At 47.4% G+C, this 13,812-nt stretch overlaps 1 protein-coding gene across 1 annotated transcript in view; it reads right to left on the bottom strand.

Annotated features, from left to right (window-relative positions):
• Positions 1 to 450: 450 nt before the first annotated feature.
• The window catches only part of SCML4 (Scm polycomb group protein like 4), a 113,545-nt gene continuing 100,183 nt past the window's right edge, over positions 451 to 13,812 (bottom strand). The window contains exons 6-8 of the mRNA XM_082633944.1: positions 12,565 to 12,855; positions 3,667 to 3,812; positions 451 to 1,070 (exon numbers count right to left, since the gene is read on the bottom strand). Coding sequence (XP_082490070.1) covers positions 945 to 1,070; positions 3,667 to 3,812; positions 12,565 to 12,855 — 563 coding nt within the window. The 3' untranslated portion in view covers positions 451 to 944. The remainder of the gene's footprint in view (positions 1,071 to 3,666; positions 3,813 to 12,564; positions 12,856 to 13,812) is intronic.

The raw sequence follows: 13,812 nt of genomic DNA, 5'->3' as shown, positions 1-13,812 counted from the left end.
AAGAAACACCATGGCTAAATGTCACTAAGCTCTCCGGCATGCCAATACATTGACACCTCAGTAATGACTCTGGAAGGGAAGGAACTCCAAAGCCCCATCTGGGAAGAACGTGCTTCCAAATTCTTGACTTTGGTGCTGGTGCACCTCAGTCAGTCAGTAATGAGTGGATATGAACTAGAACCTTCTAGAAGACGGTTTCTTCCCAAGTTGCAATCTGTGATGCTGATTGTGGAATAAATTCCTTGTGTCTGTGTAGGCTAGGTCTTGTTCACAGAAACCCTAATCCATCCACTGGGTATTGAATATCAGGCTGCTGAAGTGAGGGTCTGGAAAATACATTAGCAGTCTGCCCTCTAGTGGGGCAACACAGTACTTCAGATAACTAGGAATAGAAACGATTTTTTTTCCCTTCTCTTTCAGAGAGCAAAAGAATTCAAGTTTTCCAGATAGTGCAAGGTGAGGCATTTATCCTCAGAAGACAGCTTCCAGAGCTGAATTAAGCAAGGCTCACAATGATAGGGTCCCCAAGTCAGAGCTAAAGACAGGTAGTGCTGCGGTGGGCGTCCCCGCAGAGCCTGCAGGGACAAAGGTTCTTCTCACATCCTTGGACGTCTCCAGGGTCCTCCTTGGATGATAGCATTCAGTTCCCCACACTCTCATTATAAAAACAGTACCCACCCTAAGAGCAACCAACCTACCAGAAATGTTAAAAATAACAGGCTTCTTCGTAATTTTTTTGGCAAATCATTAACACAGAAGAACCTTTCAAAAGGGCCATGTTGAATTTTTTAAAAGGTCAAGATGCACGAGTTTTATAAAAAGACCAAGTCTTTGTGGCTGTTCTTTTTCAGGAGAGAATCTTTGTGATGGTGGCAAATGTTGGTAAGGCAGAAGATGATCTGGAGATCTGTTGTCTGGATTTTGCTTCTATCTTTTAAACACCTTCAGAACTTGGCTTGCTTCAGTTTATCAATATGGTAGCAGAGTTTCAGTGCAGGTCCCAGCTTTAGGCCCAAGTATTTCATGATCATGTCACTCTTCAGCAACAGGAGGGCATTGCCATCAATCTCCTGGTGGAACAGAATCAGAAAAAAGAAAACCCAGAAAGTGGTCAAAGTAATCAAATAGTGGCCACAGTTAGAGTATGGTCAGGGAATAAAGTAAGGGAATATGGATATACTTAGATGCATATTCTCTTAGTCCCAAGGCAAGACCTTAAGAAAATAAACGAAAGCCTACAAATACTATGTGCTCCTCTTCCCATATTCTCCCTGGGGTCATTGATACACTGGATCTTTCATATTCCTGCTCTCTCCTGATTGAAGGAATCTAACATAATCCCAGCCATATTCCCAATATCTCACATATGTTTACCTCTTCATCCAATCTAGGGCTAAACAAGCAAGAAGTGCTTGTTTAGAAGGTCTTGTTCACAGAAACCCTAATCCATCCACTGGGTATTGAATATCAGGCTGCTGAAGTGAGGGTACCGAAAATACATTAGTAGTCTGCCCTCTAGTGAGGCAGAACAAGACCCCTACCCCCTCCCCAAATTCATATGCTGAAATCCTAACCTCCAAGTGGTGGTATTTGGAGGTGAGACTTTGGGAAGTAATTAGGTCATGAGGGTGCAGCCCTTGTGAATGGGATTAGTGTCCTCATGCAGTGGGAAGATGGCAGTCCGAAACCTGGAAGAAGAGTCTCACCAAAAGCAGACCTTGATGGCAACCTGATCTTGGACTTCCAGCATCCAGAACCGAGAAATAAATCGCTGTTGTTCATAAGCCAGCCAGTCCGTGGTACTTTGTTACAGCAGCCTGGACTGACTAAGGCAAAGTATCATCCCATTAGACCCTGAAACTAGTAGTTACCTTTCCATTCCAGGTGCTGGTATAAGACCCTGACTTCCATCCATCATCCTAATCTCTGGTTTCTTTTTGTGGGACACTCACTTGCCTTTCGCTGCTTACCAAATTGCTAATAACACTCTATAAGGTATTTCAGGTGTTTTTTGGCCGTCAATAATACTAGGTGGCATACAACTAAATAATGCACCTGCTTCATCTAAAGTTTAGCACAAATAATTACTAAGGGAATGCCAATCCTCTGAGGTCCCAATATTGCTCCCATTTGTCTCTGAAAATGGTAACCCTCCAGACTGCATGTTGAATTCATGAACTTAGTAAGGTTGGGTTTCCTCCTTCACCTATAGTGCTATTTTCAGATTACTAGAGACAAAGGGTAGAGATTTTGGGTGCTCAGGTGGGGAGAAGAGGCACAGTACAGGACTGATATAGCAGCCCCTCTCATTCCTCTATCCAGCCAGCCACTCAGCCAGCACTGATGAAGCACCTACCCTGCGTCACTCAGAGCTCATCTGTGGGCCCTCCCTGGGGCCTCATTGCTGAATGTTCTCTCTTTCCCCCACCTCCTAGACTTCCACTGCCTCCTGTCATGCTGGAAGGAAGCCAGAGTCCTCCCACCCAGATCTGTCTAAACATAACCCCACTGCAGTCCTTGCTCTCAAGGCCCCACTGTTAGCTGAGGTCAAATATATCCCTAATAAAATATGAGTGTTGGATTAGATGATGATCCTCCTCAGGTCTGAGTGTATGATTTCTATGATCTTCAGTTCAAATAAAATGAAAGACAGGGAGGAAAAAAATAATGGTAACTCTGGTAGACAGAAGAATGCTCCCTCTCCTCCCCACAAGATGTCTACGTCCTAATCCCTGAAACCTGTGAATATGTTAGGTTACCTGGCAAAGGGGAATTAAGGCTGCAGATGGAATTAAGGCTCCTAATCAGCTGCCTTTAAAATAGGAAGCGTATCCTTGATTACTGGGGAGGGAGGAGACAGTGCAATCACAGGGCCCTTCGAAGTGGAAGAAGAAATCAGAAGAAAAAAACCGAAGAGTTGGCAGCCTGGGAAGGACTCAGCTTGATGTTGTTGGCTCTGAGGATGAGAATAGCGAGGCAGGAGCCAAGAATGAGGGTGGATCTCAATGCTGAAAAGGCAAAAGGAAATGAATTCTCCCCAGAGCGTCCAGAGAGAACGTCAGCCCCACCGACACCTTGGTCTTAGCCCGGTGAGACCCCTGTCAGATTCCTGACCCACTGAACTGTAAGATAATAAACTTGTGTGGTTTTAAGCTACTACGTTTGTGGTAACGGGTTATAGCAACAATCGATAACTGACATAGTAAGCTTGGCAGGTAAAGTACTAATTCTTACCTTTAAAAAAAAATTACCATCTTTATATGCTTTAGAATCTCCTGACTAACTATGCAAATATGTAGATGGCCTGCTAACCAAAGGCCATCTACGAGCCAGGCGCTGTGCGGAACACTTTATGTGCATTTTCTCATTTAATCCTCAAAGCAGCTTAGGAATAGGCACTGTCTGTTGGCATATTGTAGGTGTGCTATAAATGTTTGTTTATGCACAGACAGACGGATGCACAGACAGACGGATGGATGGGCAGGAAAACAGGCACTCCTGATAAAGGCCAAAGTGAGGGAACCGATGGGACAAACAAAACTAGGTGGTTGTTCCGCTCTGAGAACCCTGTGGTTCCATCCGGCCTCCCTTGAGTGGTGCCCCCGGGCATAGTGCAGAGGCCCCCCGCAGCCCCCTGACCGCCCCCAGGCCCACCACTGAGCGTACATGCTTCCGGAAGAGCTCCACGTGGGGCCCCAGAGCCTGCGGGTCTGCGTCTTTCACGAACCAGACCACATCCTCCACGGACCAGGTAGAGGGGTTCCTGCTCCTTGGCCGCCGGGTGTCCTGCCTGTCCGGAGAAGGGCTTGAGGCTGGAAGGTAGAGCACAGAAAGGGAGGCCATGAGACAGCGGGCCTCGGGCCTTGGCACCTACCTGGTGCCTCCTGTCCCCACCTGGCCCTCGAGTCCAAGGCAGCGGCCTGAGTGACCTCCTGCGACAGAGAAAGGCCAGGAGTGCCTACTCTTGGCAGGAGCCTGGAGCACCGGAGGCCACTCCTAAGGGCAGCAGCCTCCCCCCTCAATACAGAGGTTCTCTGCTCTCCCAGGGAATAGAGCATTGGAAAACGGATCTCCTCCAGCAGGTTGAAATGCTGACCCATGTTAGAGTTTTAAAGACCCCCCCTGATCAGTCCTGTCTCAGCGGGCCCCGGGCCTGCTGTAACCAGGTTCCATGAAGCTCCAAATAGACCTCTGTAGTGCTGTGATGCCAAAATGACTTCAGGTCCTTTCTGCCTCCACTGGTGTCACCCTGAGACAAGAAGGACGCGGCAGAATGGAGGGGCATTTTGTGCTTGTCCTGGGTCTCTGGTGCCACAATCTCAGAAGCCCTGTCTGTGAGAGGTCCGTGCCCTGCTCCGCATGTGCAGAAAGGAGACTCACCGCCTACACTGAGCACCTCGCCAGCCCTCGGGTCTGTCAGAGCACGTGCTCCAACCTCCCACTAGACGAGGGATTCCTTGACAACAGGAACCTAATCCTGTGCCTGGTCCACAGCTGGTCAGTGATTGTGGCATGAGTTGCATTGCTGCATAAATGCTTTTCCCACATGGCAGATTAAAAGGTGCAGGACATATGAAGGAGGAGAGAGTAGTGAATTAATATTTAAGCAATATTTAGGGGGTGACTTGTTTTGTATGTCCCAAAGGAATTCATCCTCTTTCCCTAGAACCAGCATCCCCTCCTATCTCTCATGTTTCTGAAACCTCAGTGATATCTCTACCTCCTGTCCCTTATTTGCTCCCCGCATTTAATTACTCTGAAGCTATCAGAAGGATGCCTCTCACACTGGTCTCCTCTCTTCCATCCCTGCTACCCCAATCCGGGAACTTCTTACCTGACCCTCTACAAAGGTTTTCTAGCAGATGTCCTCACCTCACGCTTTATTCCTTCTAGAGCAAAAACTGTCCCGGCTTCACACTCTCCCTAGTGCCCCCTTGTGGATGGCCCTCGCCGTGCACCAAGTCCGTACTCTACCACAAGATCAAGGGCTCTCTTTGGTCTCAATAACATCCTTCCTGCCTGGATAGAGCGGAAGAGCTTTGGTGCCAGAGAAACCTAGGGACAAATCCTGGAGCTCCCCGTCGCTAGCTGTAAAATGGCAATGCTCTCCACCTGGAAGGGCAGGTGTGAGGATGGAAATGGGATTGGGGCTGGCCTTATGGCTGACCTGCATCAGGTGGTCCACAGAGGGAAGGAGGCACCCTGCCTGCCTCCCTGCCCGCCTCCCTGCCCTTCTGCGCACCCCCATCTGGGCATACTGGTTCTGACCGAATGTTCCTCCAGCTTCCAGTCTCCACCTTAGCTAGTGCTTTTGCTTCTCTCTAGAAGGTGTTTACCTTCCCTCCTTTCCAAAGAAGCTCTACCAGCCGTCAAAGCCCAGGTAGACCCCATTCACAGGCAGCATTTCCATGTCCTGCCATCTGGATGTCATCTTCCTCTACCTTTAACTCCCAAATCTTTGTTTGTTCTTTTCTTAAAGATGCTTTCCACATCTGCCTTGTAGTACCATTATGCCTGTGCTTGCCTGTAACCTCCAGTTAGTTTTAATTTCTTGAGGATGATCTTTTTCATCTTCCCCCTGTTCATCCACGGACATCTACTGAGTGTCTCTTGTGTACCAGGTCCTGGGCAAAGTGTTTGGTGAAAAATGGGATCCTCTCGTTACAGAGTTTATAATCATTGACTCTCCACAGCTCCATGCAAATATATTTGTAGTATGGGTTCAATGAATGTAAAATGAATCAATATACTTCGCAGAAACAGTATACGTAACTTACACAAAAGCTTTGTGCGAGTAATCCTTAATCCTATTTTCAGGCCCTGAACAATGAAGCAGCTTCCCTACAGAATAATCCTAAATTAGAAGTTGAGAAGCCTTCACTTCCATTCCCTTCTTTAATCTCAGGGTGCAGTGGTTTTCTGCTCCTTTTTTTCCTCCTCTTTTCAATGTACTTGAGAAGTGCACAGTTCTCCAGTAGCGCTGAGAAAAGTACAGCATCACATTTGAAGTCTGTCCTAAATACATAATAGTTTGGTTGAGAATTGGATTTAGTCTGAGATTTTCCCTGCCTTTTCCTTGTTGGACCTGGAAGTGTCCCCTAAGGTGATTTGGCACGGGCTGGGGCGGTGCATTTTGGCGGGAAACTGTTAATACACCCTAGGGCCATCTGAATGCCAACGCATGCTTATTAGAGATGATTTCACTGCATTTAAAGACATCTGCACTCAACATGGGGAAGAGGAACCACGGAAATCGCATTTGCCTTTGGAGCCTGCCCCATCGGACTGTCAGCGATAATCAGGGTGATAATAGATGCTCTGATTACAAAGGCGGGAAGTCTTCAGTGCCAAGAATGATTTTAGAGTGATCAGAGCGGAGGTCAAATCTAATTTCCTGTGTTTGACAGGAAGGAAAACCACCAGACCGACTCACAGCATCATCCATGGGAGCCTAAGGTCCTTTGAGCAAGGCCAGGGAAATACTTTCCCCATGAGCTACAGCCATGGAGTTGAGCAAGTTGGTCTGGCTTGTCTTTATGGGGAGGCTCTCCAGGTGATGAATGTGGAGGGGAAGTGGCTTCGCTCCTGGCACCTGGTACTAGCTGTGGGCATTTTCATTTGGCTCTCTGAGGTGCCTCACAGTCATACAAGACAGCAGCGGGAAGCTGTCACACCTCGGGACCTGCTCAGGATCCAAAGCACATGAACTAGCTCTAGGAGGAAGAGAGGGAACTTTCTAGCAGGTTTGAAGAGGCTTTGCAATGGCCTGTGCTCACACAAAGATAATAAGCACACTAGCCCCTCCAGCTGCTGCGAAGATCTCAGGAAGACAGATGGGTCTGGCCTGACACAGCCAGGCCAGGCAGATGTGACTGGACAGCAGTCAGACTTGATAGAGGTGAAAATATCTTGCTCCTAAAGGAACAAAGCACTTGCCAACCGCCTTTATGGGAGGTGGCATTCTCCAGCGCCGAGAACTTCATACGTGGTCAGGTCTGTTCCCTGGGCAATGCGGGAGACGTGTGTATAGTAAAACCCAGCTGTGAATGGATGTAGAATGAAGGATGGTGGTGGCTGTTTCTAGCGCTGAACTCACATCCACCAGGAATAGACTGACTGTGAATCTGCCTAAAGCAACCCCGGATATCTTCACAGCCCCGGTACTCATGCTGCTGCCTGTGAGTCGCTCTCTGTCTCACACAGACCCACAAGCACGTGCATAATTTCCTTTTGTTCATTCATAATTCAGAGGAAACTTTTTAGCTAACAATAGAGTCACGTGGAAGAATGGAAGGAACAGTGAGCTGGGAGTCAGAAGCCCCTACCACCCGCCCTCTGCGCAAGCGTCTCTGTGCTTCTTTGGTGTGAAATAAGGAGTTGGGAAGGATCTCCAAGGTCCCTTCACACCACAGGCTGTCCCGGGCAACACGAGGGAGCTACTTTCTCACACATCTGAAGCCTCATCAGTGTGTCTGTGTGCAAAGCACAGTGAATGCAGAGCCAATGGCCAGGTTTTGAGCCCCTTCCTGGACCTGATCATTCTATTCTCTATGAGCCTCCGTTTCTTCATCTTGTTTCTCAAAAGTATTGTAGGAGTCAAGTGACTATATGGCTTTGGGCTGGAGCCTGACAAGAAGCATCTTGGAAGGAAGCCCATCAGTCTCCAAAAGGGGCCCCTCAGAATCATTTGTTAACTTTTTTCTCTCTGGAATTGGACGCTGTCAGTGAGCAGGGCCCACGTCTGTCTTGCTCACAGCTCCATCCTTGGACCTCAGAAGAGGCCCTGGCACATTGTGCTCCATAAGTATCTGCTGGCCAGGACTGACCAACATCTCTTTGAGTCTTAGTTGCCTCACCTGTCAAACGCCTACCATGTTGTGAGGATTAAATAGGGTAATGTGAAGCATTAAATGGTAAGAATTAATCAAAAGATAGTTGCTATTCTTCTTATTATGTATCATTCCATAATGGCCAATAGATTTGTCTTCCTAAGTTCTGTGGTTGTCAGCTCACTTCCCTGCTCAGCCATGTCTGGTGTCCACAGAGTAAAGAAAGCCCAGTCTGCTTGATTTGAACCCCAAATTTCCCACATGATTTCCCTTGGCGTCCCTGCACAAACTCTTCTCTTTCCTTGGAATGAATAAGCCGTGCCACACCTTCACTCATTCCCCGCCCCCCACATCGAGCGCTGTCCCCATTCTTCTTTCTCTTGCTGAATTGTTCTCTATCTGTCACCCAAGACCATACCCTATGGAATCAAACTCCAACCCATGGAAAGCATATGAGTGCTAATAACAATGTCAGAGTCACTTCAATTCTGAAGCTTGGACATACTTGTGGTTGGGAATTCTACAGCATCTCCTGTTAATGCAAATGTCAGGAAGCTTTTGTTATCTAAAACCTCTTTATAGCTCTTAGTGATTATATCTTGGATGAGAGACAGAGGAGAGCTCTCAGATTTTCACCTGAGTATCAGCAAAAAACAGGGAAACGTGTCCTTTGAATACATCCCTTCAGAGTCCACTGACAGAGGCGATGGGCATGATATATCAAGACAGCAGGAGGAATTACAAACAGTGCTGCAAAAAATTTCCTTGCACATGTCTCTGAGGAAGTTTCTATAGGTTATGTTCCTAGAAGTATTATTGGGTCATAGGACATGAACATATTTAATGGAATATATACAATAATTTGGGGAGCATTAGCACCATCATGATACTGGGTCAATTGATGGGTATAATTTAACTACTGATTTATTCATTTTTATGTCCTTTAATAATATTTTATAATTTTTTAAATAAAAGAGCTGCACATTTCCAAAAAAAAAAAAAAAAAAGACAACAGGAGGCCAGGGTAGGTATTCACATGAGAGAGGACTGAGAAGTTTGTCATGTCGTCGATACCTACTGTCCTGTGCAACCTCATGCCATTTTCTGGCTTCTGCGGTTTTAAACCATTTTGATTAGCACCATGGGGGAGAATCCATTTCTAGGTCCCTTCCAGGTTTATGACTTAGGTCAAACCCCCTTAAAGAGATATGGTTTCTTAATACCAACTGCTTTCACTTGGGATGCAATTTCAGAGCAATACTGAGCACTTCTTTGGGTGGAGGGAAAACTTAACAGCCCTCCAGAGGGCCTGCAGCTGGCACCTGGACTGGCAGCTAGGTGACAAATGGGTAAGGAGGCCAGGGGTTTTCTCTCCTACTTTAATATACTGCCACTCAATTCAGCATGGTTTACCTCCATGGTTTCCAAATGCGTTTAGCTGTGCAAACTTTGTTCAAACTACACAAATGTAGAACCCCACTCTTCACATGTGAAGAGGCCCTGGTTAGAGAGGGCAGTGTTGAGGTACTATCTGCCCCCATCCCCTCTCTCCTATGCCCTAGAACCTCTGAGGGACCCCTTGAAGCCCATTTTGCATGGTTTGAAAATCCCTGGGATAATTTTGAAAGCCACCTTTGGAGTCAGTTGAAGTCAAATCCTGACTCAACACTTGACTGACCTTCTCTTGATCTTCAATTGCTTTATATGCAAATTGAATATAATAATACCTACAATAATAATATATACTTGCTATAATAATAAATTATAAGATATAACTTATAATAAGTCATAAATATTGTGTGGAAAGTGTCTGGCCCACAGTAGGTGCTCAATAAATAGCTATTTAGGATATGCCTCAAACAGGCCCCTTTCCTGGGGCTGCGGAGGACTCAAATATGAGTGAGAGACCTCATGAAGCTGAGAGTCTGGCTCCTACTATGGGACAAGAGAGAGGAAGTACTAGAGATGAGGAGACAAAGTGCCACAGGAGGAAACAGGATGGAAGGGACATTTCTAATCAGCAGGGACTGAAACTGCCAGTTGCCGACCCAATCTTTTTTCCACTTCTGCTTACATCTTCCTGGCCACAGTCAGTGGCTTGCTTGGAGTGGAAGGCAGCAGGCACTGGTGGGTTCCATTTCTCTGGTCTCACCCAAGATCCTGAGAGGCAGAAGTCCTGAGCTAGTGGGGCTCTCCTGTGGTGCATCTAGGGCTCTGACAGAGAGGGCTCTCTCAGAGCTTGTTCTGAGCAAGGGTCTGGGCTTCCCTTTGGCTAGATTACTCAGACAGTAGATGATGACCTAATTCCAGGAGAACAAAGGGCTGAAGCAGAGATGAAAAGGAAGGACGGGGGGCTGTTGGAGCTGGGATGGGAGTTCGTCCCAGGACTCTGTTGGGAGGAGGCAGAAAGAGAAAGGGGGAGGGAGCTAAATACCTGAGACCCCTTTGAAGGGTCCTGGATTCCCCTCATCTGGGCCACCAGATGGGCTGGGGTGGGGCAGACAACTCTTCAGTGATGGAGTGGTAGAAGTTCTCTCCATTCAAATCGTGCCTTCCCCTTACTGCTTGAAATCCTACGCTTAAGACATAGGGTCTAAGATTTCACCAACTTAAATAGGAGAGTAAATATCTCCTTTTTAAAGAATGGCAATACTCTTAGGTTTATGAATCCATTCAATCAGGCTGGTGTCCTGTGATCACCACCTCGAGCAGCTGGGAATTGCACTGAGGAGAAGAGGCTGAGAGAAGGAGATGTGTGACGGGCAGAGGGACCCCAGAATGAGGGCTTTGACAAGCAGGGGCAATGCGAGGGCACTGGGCTCCGTGGGGGGAGTGGAGTGGGGTAGAGAGAATGAATGTTGACTGAACGCCTACTATACGTCTGATATTACACTAACTCTGGGGATACACCTAGGAAATAACCGCTGCCCCTCATTTACTTTATGATGCGGGTTTGTGCCAGATTTTGTTCCCTTCTCTTGTTCTTAGAAATGAGATGCAACAACGTCTCTCCCCTTTGGAAAATGGGCTCTGCCCACCCAAACCTGCCTGGCCGACGGCCCTGCGTGACAATGTTGGGGAGCAGGGTCATCCACGTTTGGCAAGAGCCCCCATGGCTGAGGGAACAGTGCCTTGCCCCTCAAAACTGCCTGCCCTCCTCAGCCCACAGAGGCTCACCTGTGATGGTGAGGCTCTTTGAGGGGAGTGTGTGGAGGATCTGGGATCATACACAATAGCTCACCACTGTGGCTGTCAGGGCTACCAGTGGACGAGCCAAGGCTCAGAACAGAAATGCCAGAGAAGACAGCCAGCCCGCAGGAGGCACCAGAGGGGCAAGATGAAGACTCCCTGACTCCTGGGCCTCTGGCCTCCTTTCTTTAGCAGTTCTCAGGTGTAGAGTTGATGGGCTGTGATCTGTTGAGGGGTGTGTTCACGTGATCTGTGATTGCTGATATTTATTGAGCTCTTACTAACTCTTAGGCCTTGTACTAAATACACATATGAGTTTATTTAATCCTCCCAACAAACCTATGAAGTAGGTGTTATCATTATTATTACAATTTCACAGGTGAGGAAACTGAGGCACAAAGAAGTTCAGACTTGCAAAAGGTCACACAGTCAGAAAATGGCAGATCCAGGATTCCAGCCCAGGCCATCGGGCTCCATAGTCCATGTGATTATCCACTATGCTCTATTCATACTCAAATACTGAACTGAAAATGATTTTATTTAATAACATAAATCAAAATGGACATCAAGCTACCCCTAGAATGACAGTACCTTCCTACACTGCATTCCAATAAGCTAACTTTAATGGGTGAGACAGAAGTAGCATCATAACCAGTATTGTGGGGGGCCTTCCCTAGTGGTCCAGTGGGTAAGACTCCGGGCTCCCAACACAGGGGGCCCGGGTTCGATCCCTGGTTGGGGAACTAGATCCCACATGCATGCCACAACTAAGAGTTCATTCACATGCCACAACTAAGACCTGGTGCAGCCTAAATAAATAAATAAATGGAAAACCAAACCCAAACAAAAAAACTTACGGGACAAAAATAAATAACCAGCATTGTGGGAATTTTACTTAACTCTGGTCTGCCCATGTATTTGTACCCTGCAAGAGTCACCCACTGTGCAAGAGAAAAGTCTTTAGCAACTTCTGGTTCTTCTTTTTCCAGGCACAGAGCTAGTCTACACCTCTCAGATTCCCCCAGAGTGAAGTGTGGTAAAATGGCCAGCTCTTGCCAATGAAACGTGAGTAGAAGCAATGGGCATCACTTCCAGGCTCTAGGGATACATGTTCATCTTCCTCGTTTGTTCCTTCCCTTTCTACCACTAGATGCATGGGGCATGGAGGCCACAGGGGACAGGAGAGCCACGAAATGGACAGATCCTGGGTCCCTGAGTTGGGTGCACACACCAACTAGGAACACCCACTTTGGACTCCTGGATAAAAAACTTTTATTGTATTTGAGCCACTGTACATTTTGGATTCTACTTATTCCTACAGCCTAACTTACTCTAATACACCATTTTCTTTGCTTATGGTCAAAGGTTGAAGTCAGCTGCCCTCAAGAACAACAAAAATCCATGAAGGGATTTGTGGAAACTTCTAATTTCCCAGTGTTGCTGTGTTCAAACAGCCACAGTCCCCCGGTCTCCCTACATTTGGTGGTCCCAGGGCAAGGGCAGAGGAGGTTAGGTCATGGGGAAACCAGTGCACGCATTACATTACCACATCTGTTTCCTTCAAGAGAGGTCCCGTTTCTCTTGGGGCTGGAGCCAGGGGGCCTCAGCCCAGGTGCTGAGGGGCCTCCAGAGGACGTGGGGCTGGTATGGGGACCACCGACTGTGGTGGCTGAGCCTCCCCCAAGGTGGCCGTCTCCAGAGTTCTGCCTCTTGCAGTACAACGAAGAGGAGATGGGCAGGGAGCCCCTGTGGCTAAAGGCGGAGGAGGAGGAGTCCACGCTGTAGCGGTTCATGCTCGCAGGGTTCACCAGGCGCTCCTCAGTGGTGACCGTTTTTGCTAAGCAAGAAGGCAGGGCAGAGAAGCAGAGATCAGAGAGCAGTTCAAGAAGACACCTGGTGCTGAGCCTTGGAAAACCTTTCCCCAGCAGCACAGGTACCACTATCTGTGGGGATGGCAGATGAGAAGGAATGGATACCGCGGCATAATCCCAAATAGCTCACCTCTCAGCAGATTGACGCCTCACCAACGAAGCATATTTTAGTAGGGATTGGGACATGTGACCCTCCATGCTCTGAGGAAAATGTGATTATCTTGGTTATTGATGACGTGTAAATAAAATTCAAACGAAGGTCTTTCTCCCTCCATGGCTCTGTTCCTCCAGGAGTTTCCGCCAGCTTGTCAGAATCTCCCTGCTTCCTCTTTTCTTGCCCATCACCACTGCCTCCCACACCTGGCCCATGATTCCTGGGAGAGATCAAGCCAGAGTCACAGTGTCCCAGAGTTAGGAGTAACAACTTTGGCCTGGGTTCTTTTTTTTTTAACATCTTTATTGGAGTATAATTGCTTTACAATGTTGTGTTACTTTCTGCTTTATAACAAAGTGAATCAGCTATATGTACACATATATCCCCATATCCCCTCCCTCTTGCATCTCCCTCCCACCCTCCCTATCCTACCCCTCTAGGTGGTCAAAAAGCACCGAGCTGATGTCCCCGTGTGATGCAGCTGCTTCCCATTAGCTGTCTATTTTACATTTGGTGTGTGTGTACATGTCAATGCTACTCTCTCACTTCGTCCCAGCTTACCCTTCCCCCTCCCCTTGTCCTCATGTCCATTGTCTATGTCTGCGTCTTTATTCCTGTCCTGCCCCTAGGTTTGTCAGAACTTTTTTTTTTTTTAGATTCCATATATATGTGTTAGCATATGGTATTTGTTTTTCTCTTTCTGACTTACTTCACTCTGTATGACAGACTCTAGGTCTGTCCACCTCACTACAAATAACTCAATTTTGTT

The sequence above is a fragment of the Mesoplodon mirus genome (genome assembly GCF_964341445.2).
Source record: "Mesoplodon mirus genome assembly, chromosome: 10".
NCBI lineage: Eukaryota > Metazoa > Chordata > Mammalia > Artiodactyla > Ziphiidae > Mesoplodon > Mesoplodon mirus.
Note: the sequence above shows the minus strand (reverse complement) of the source record. Positions and strands in the feature narration are given on the sequence as shown.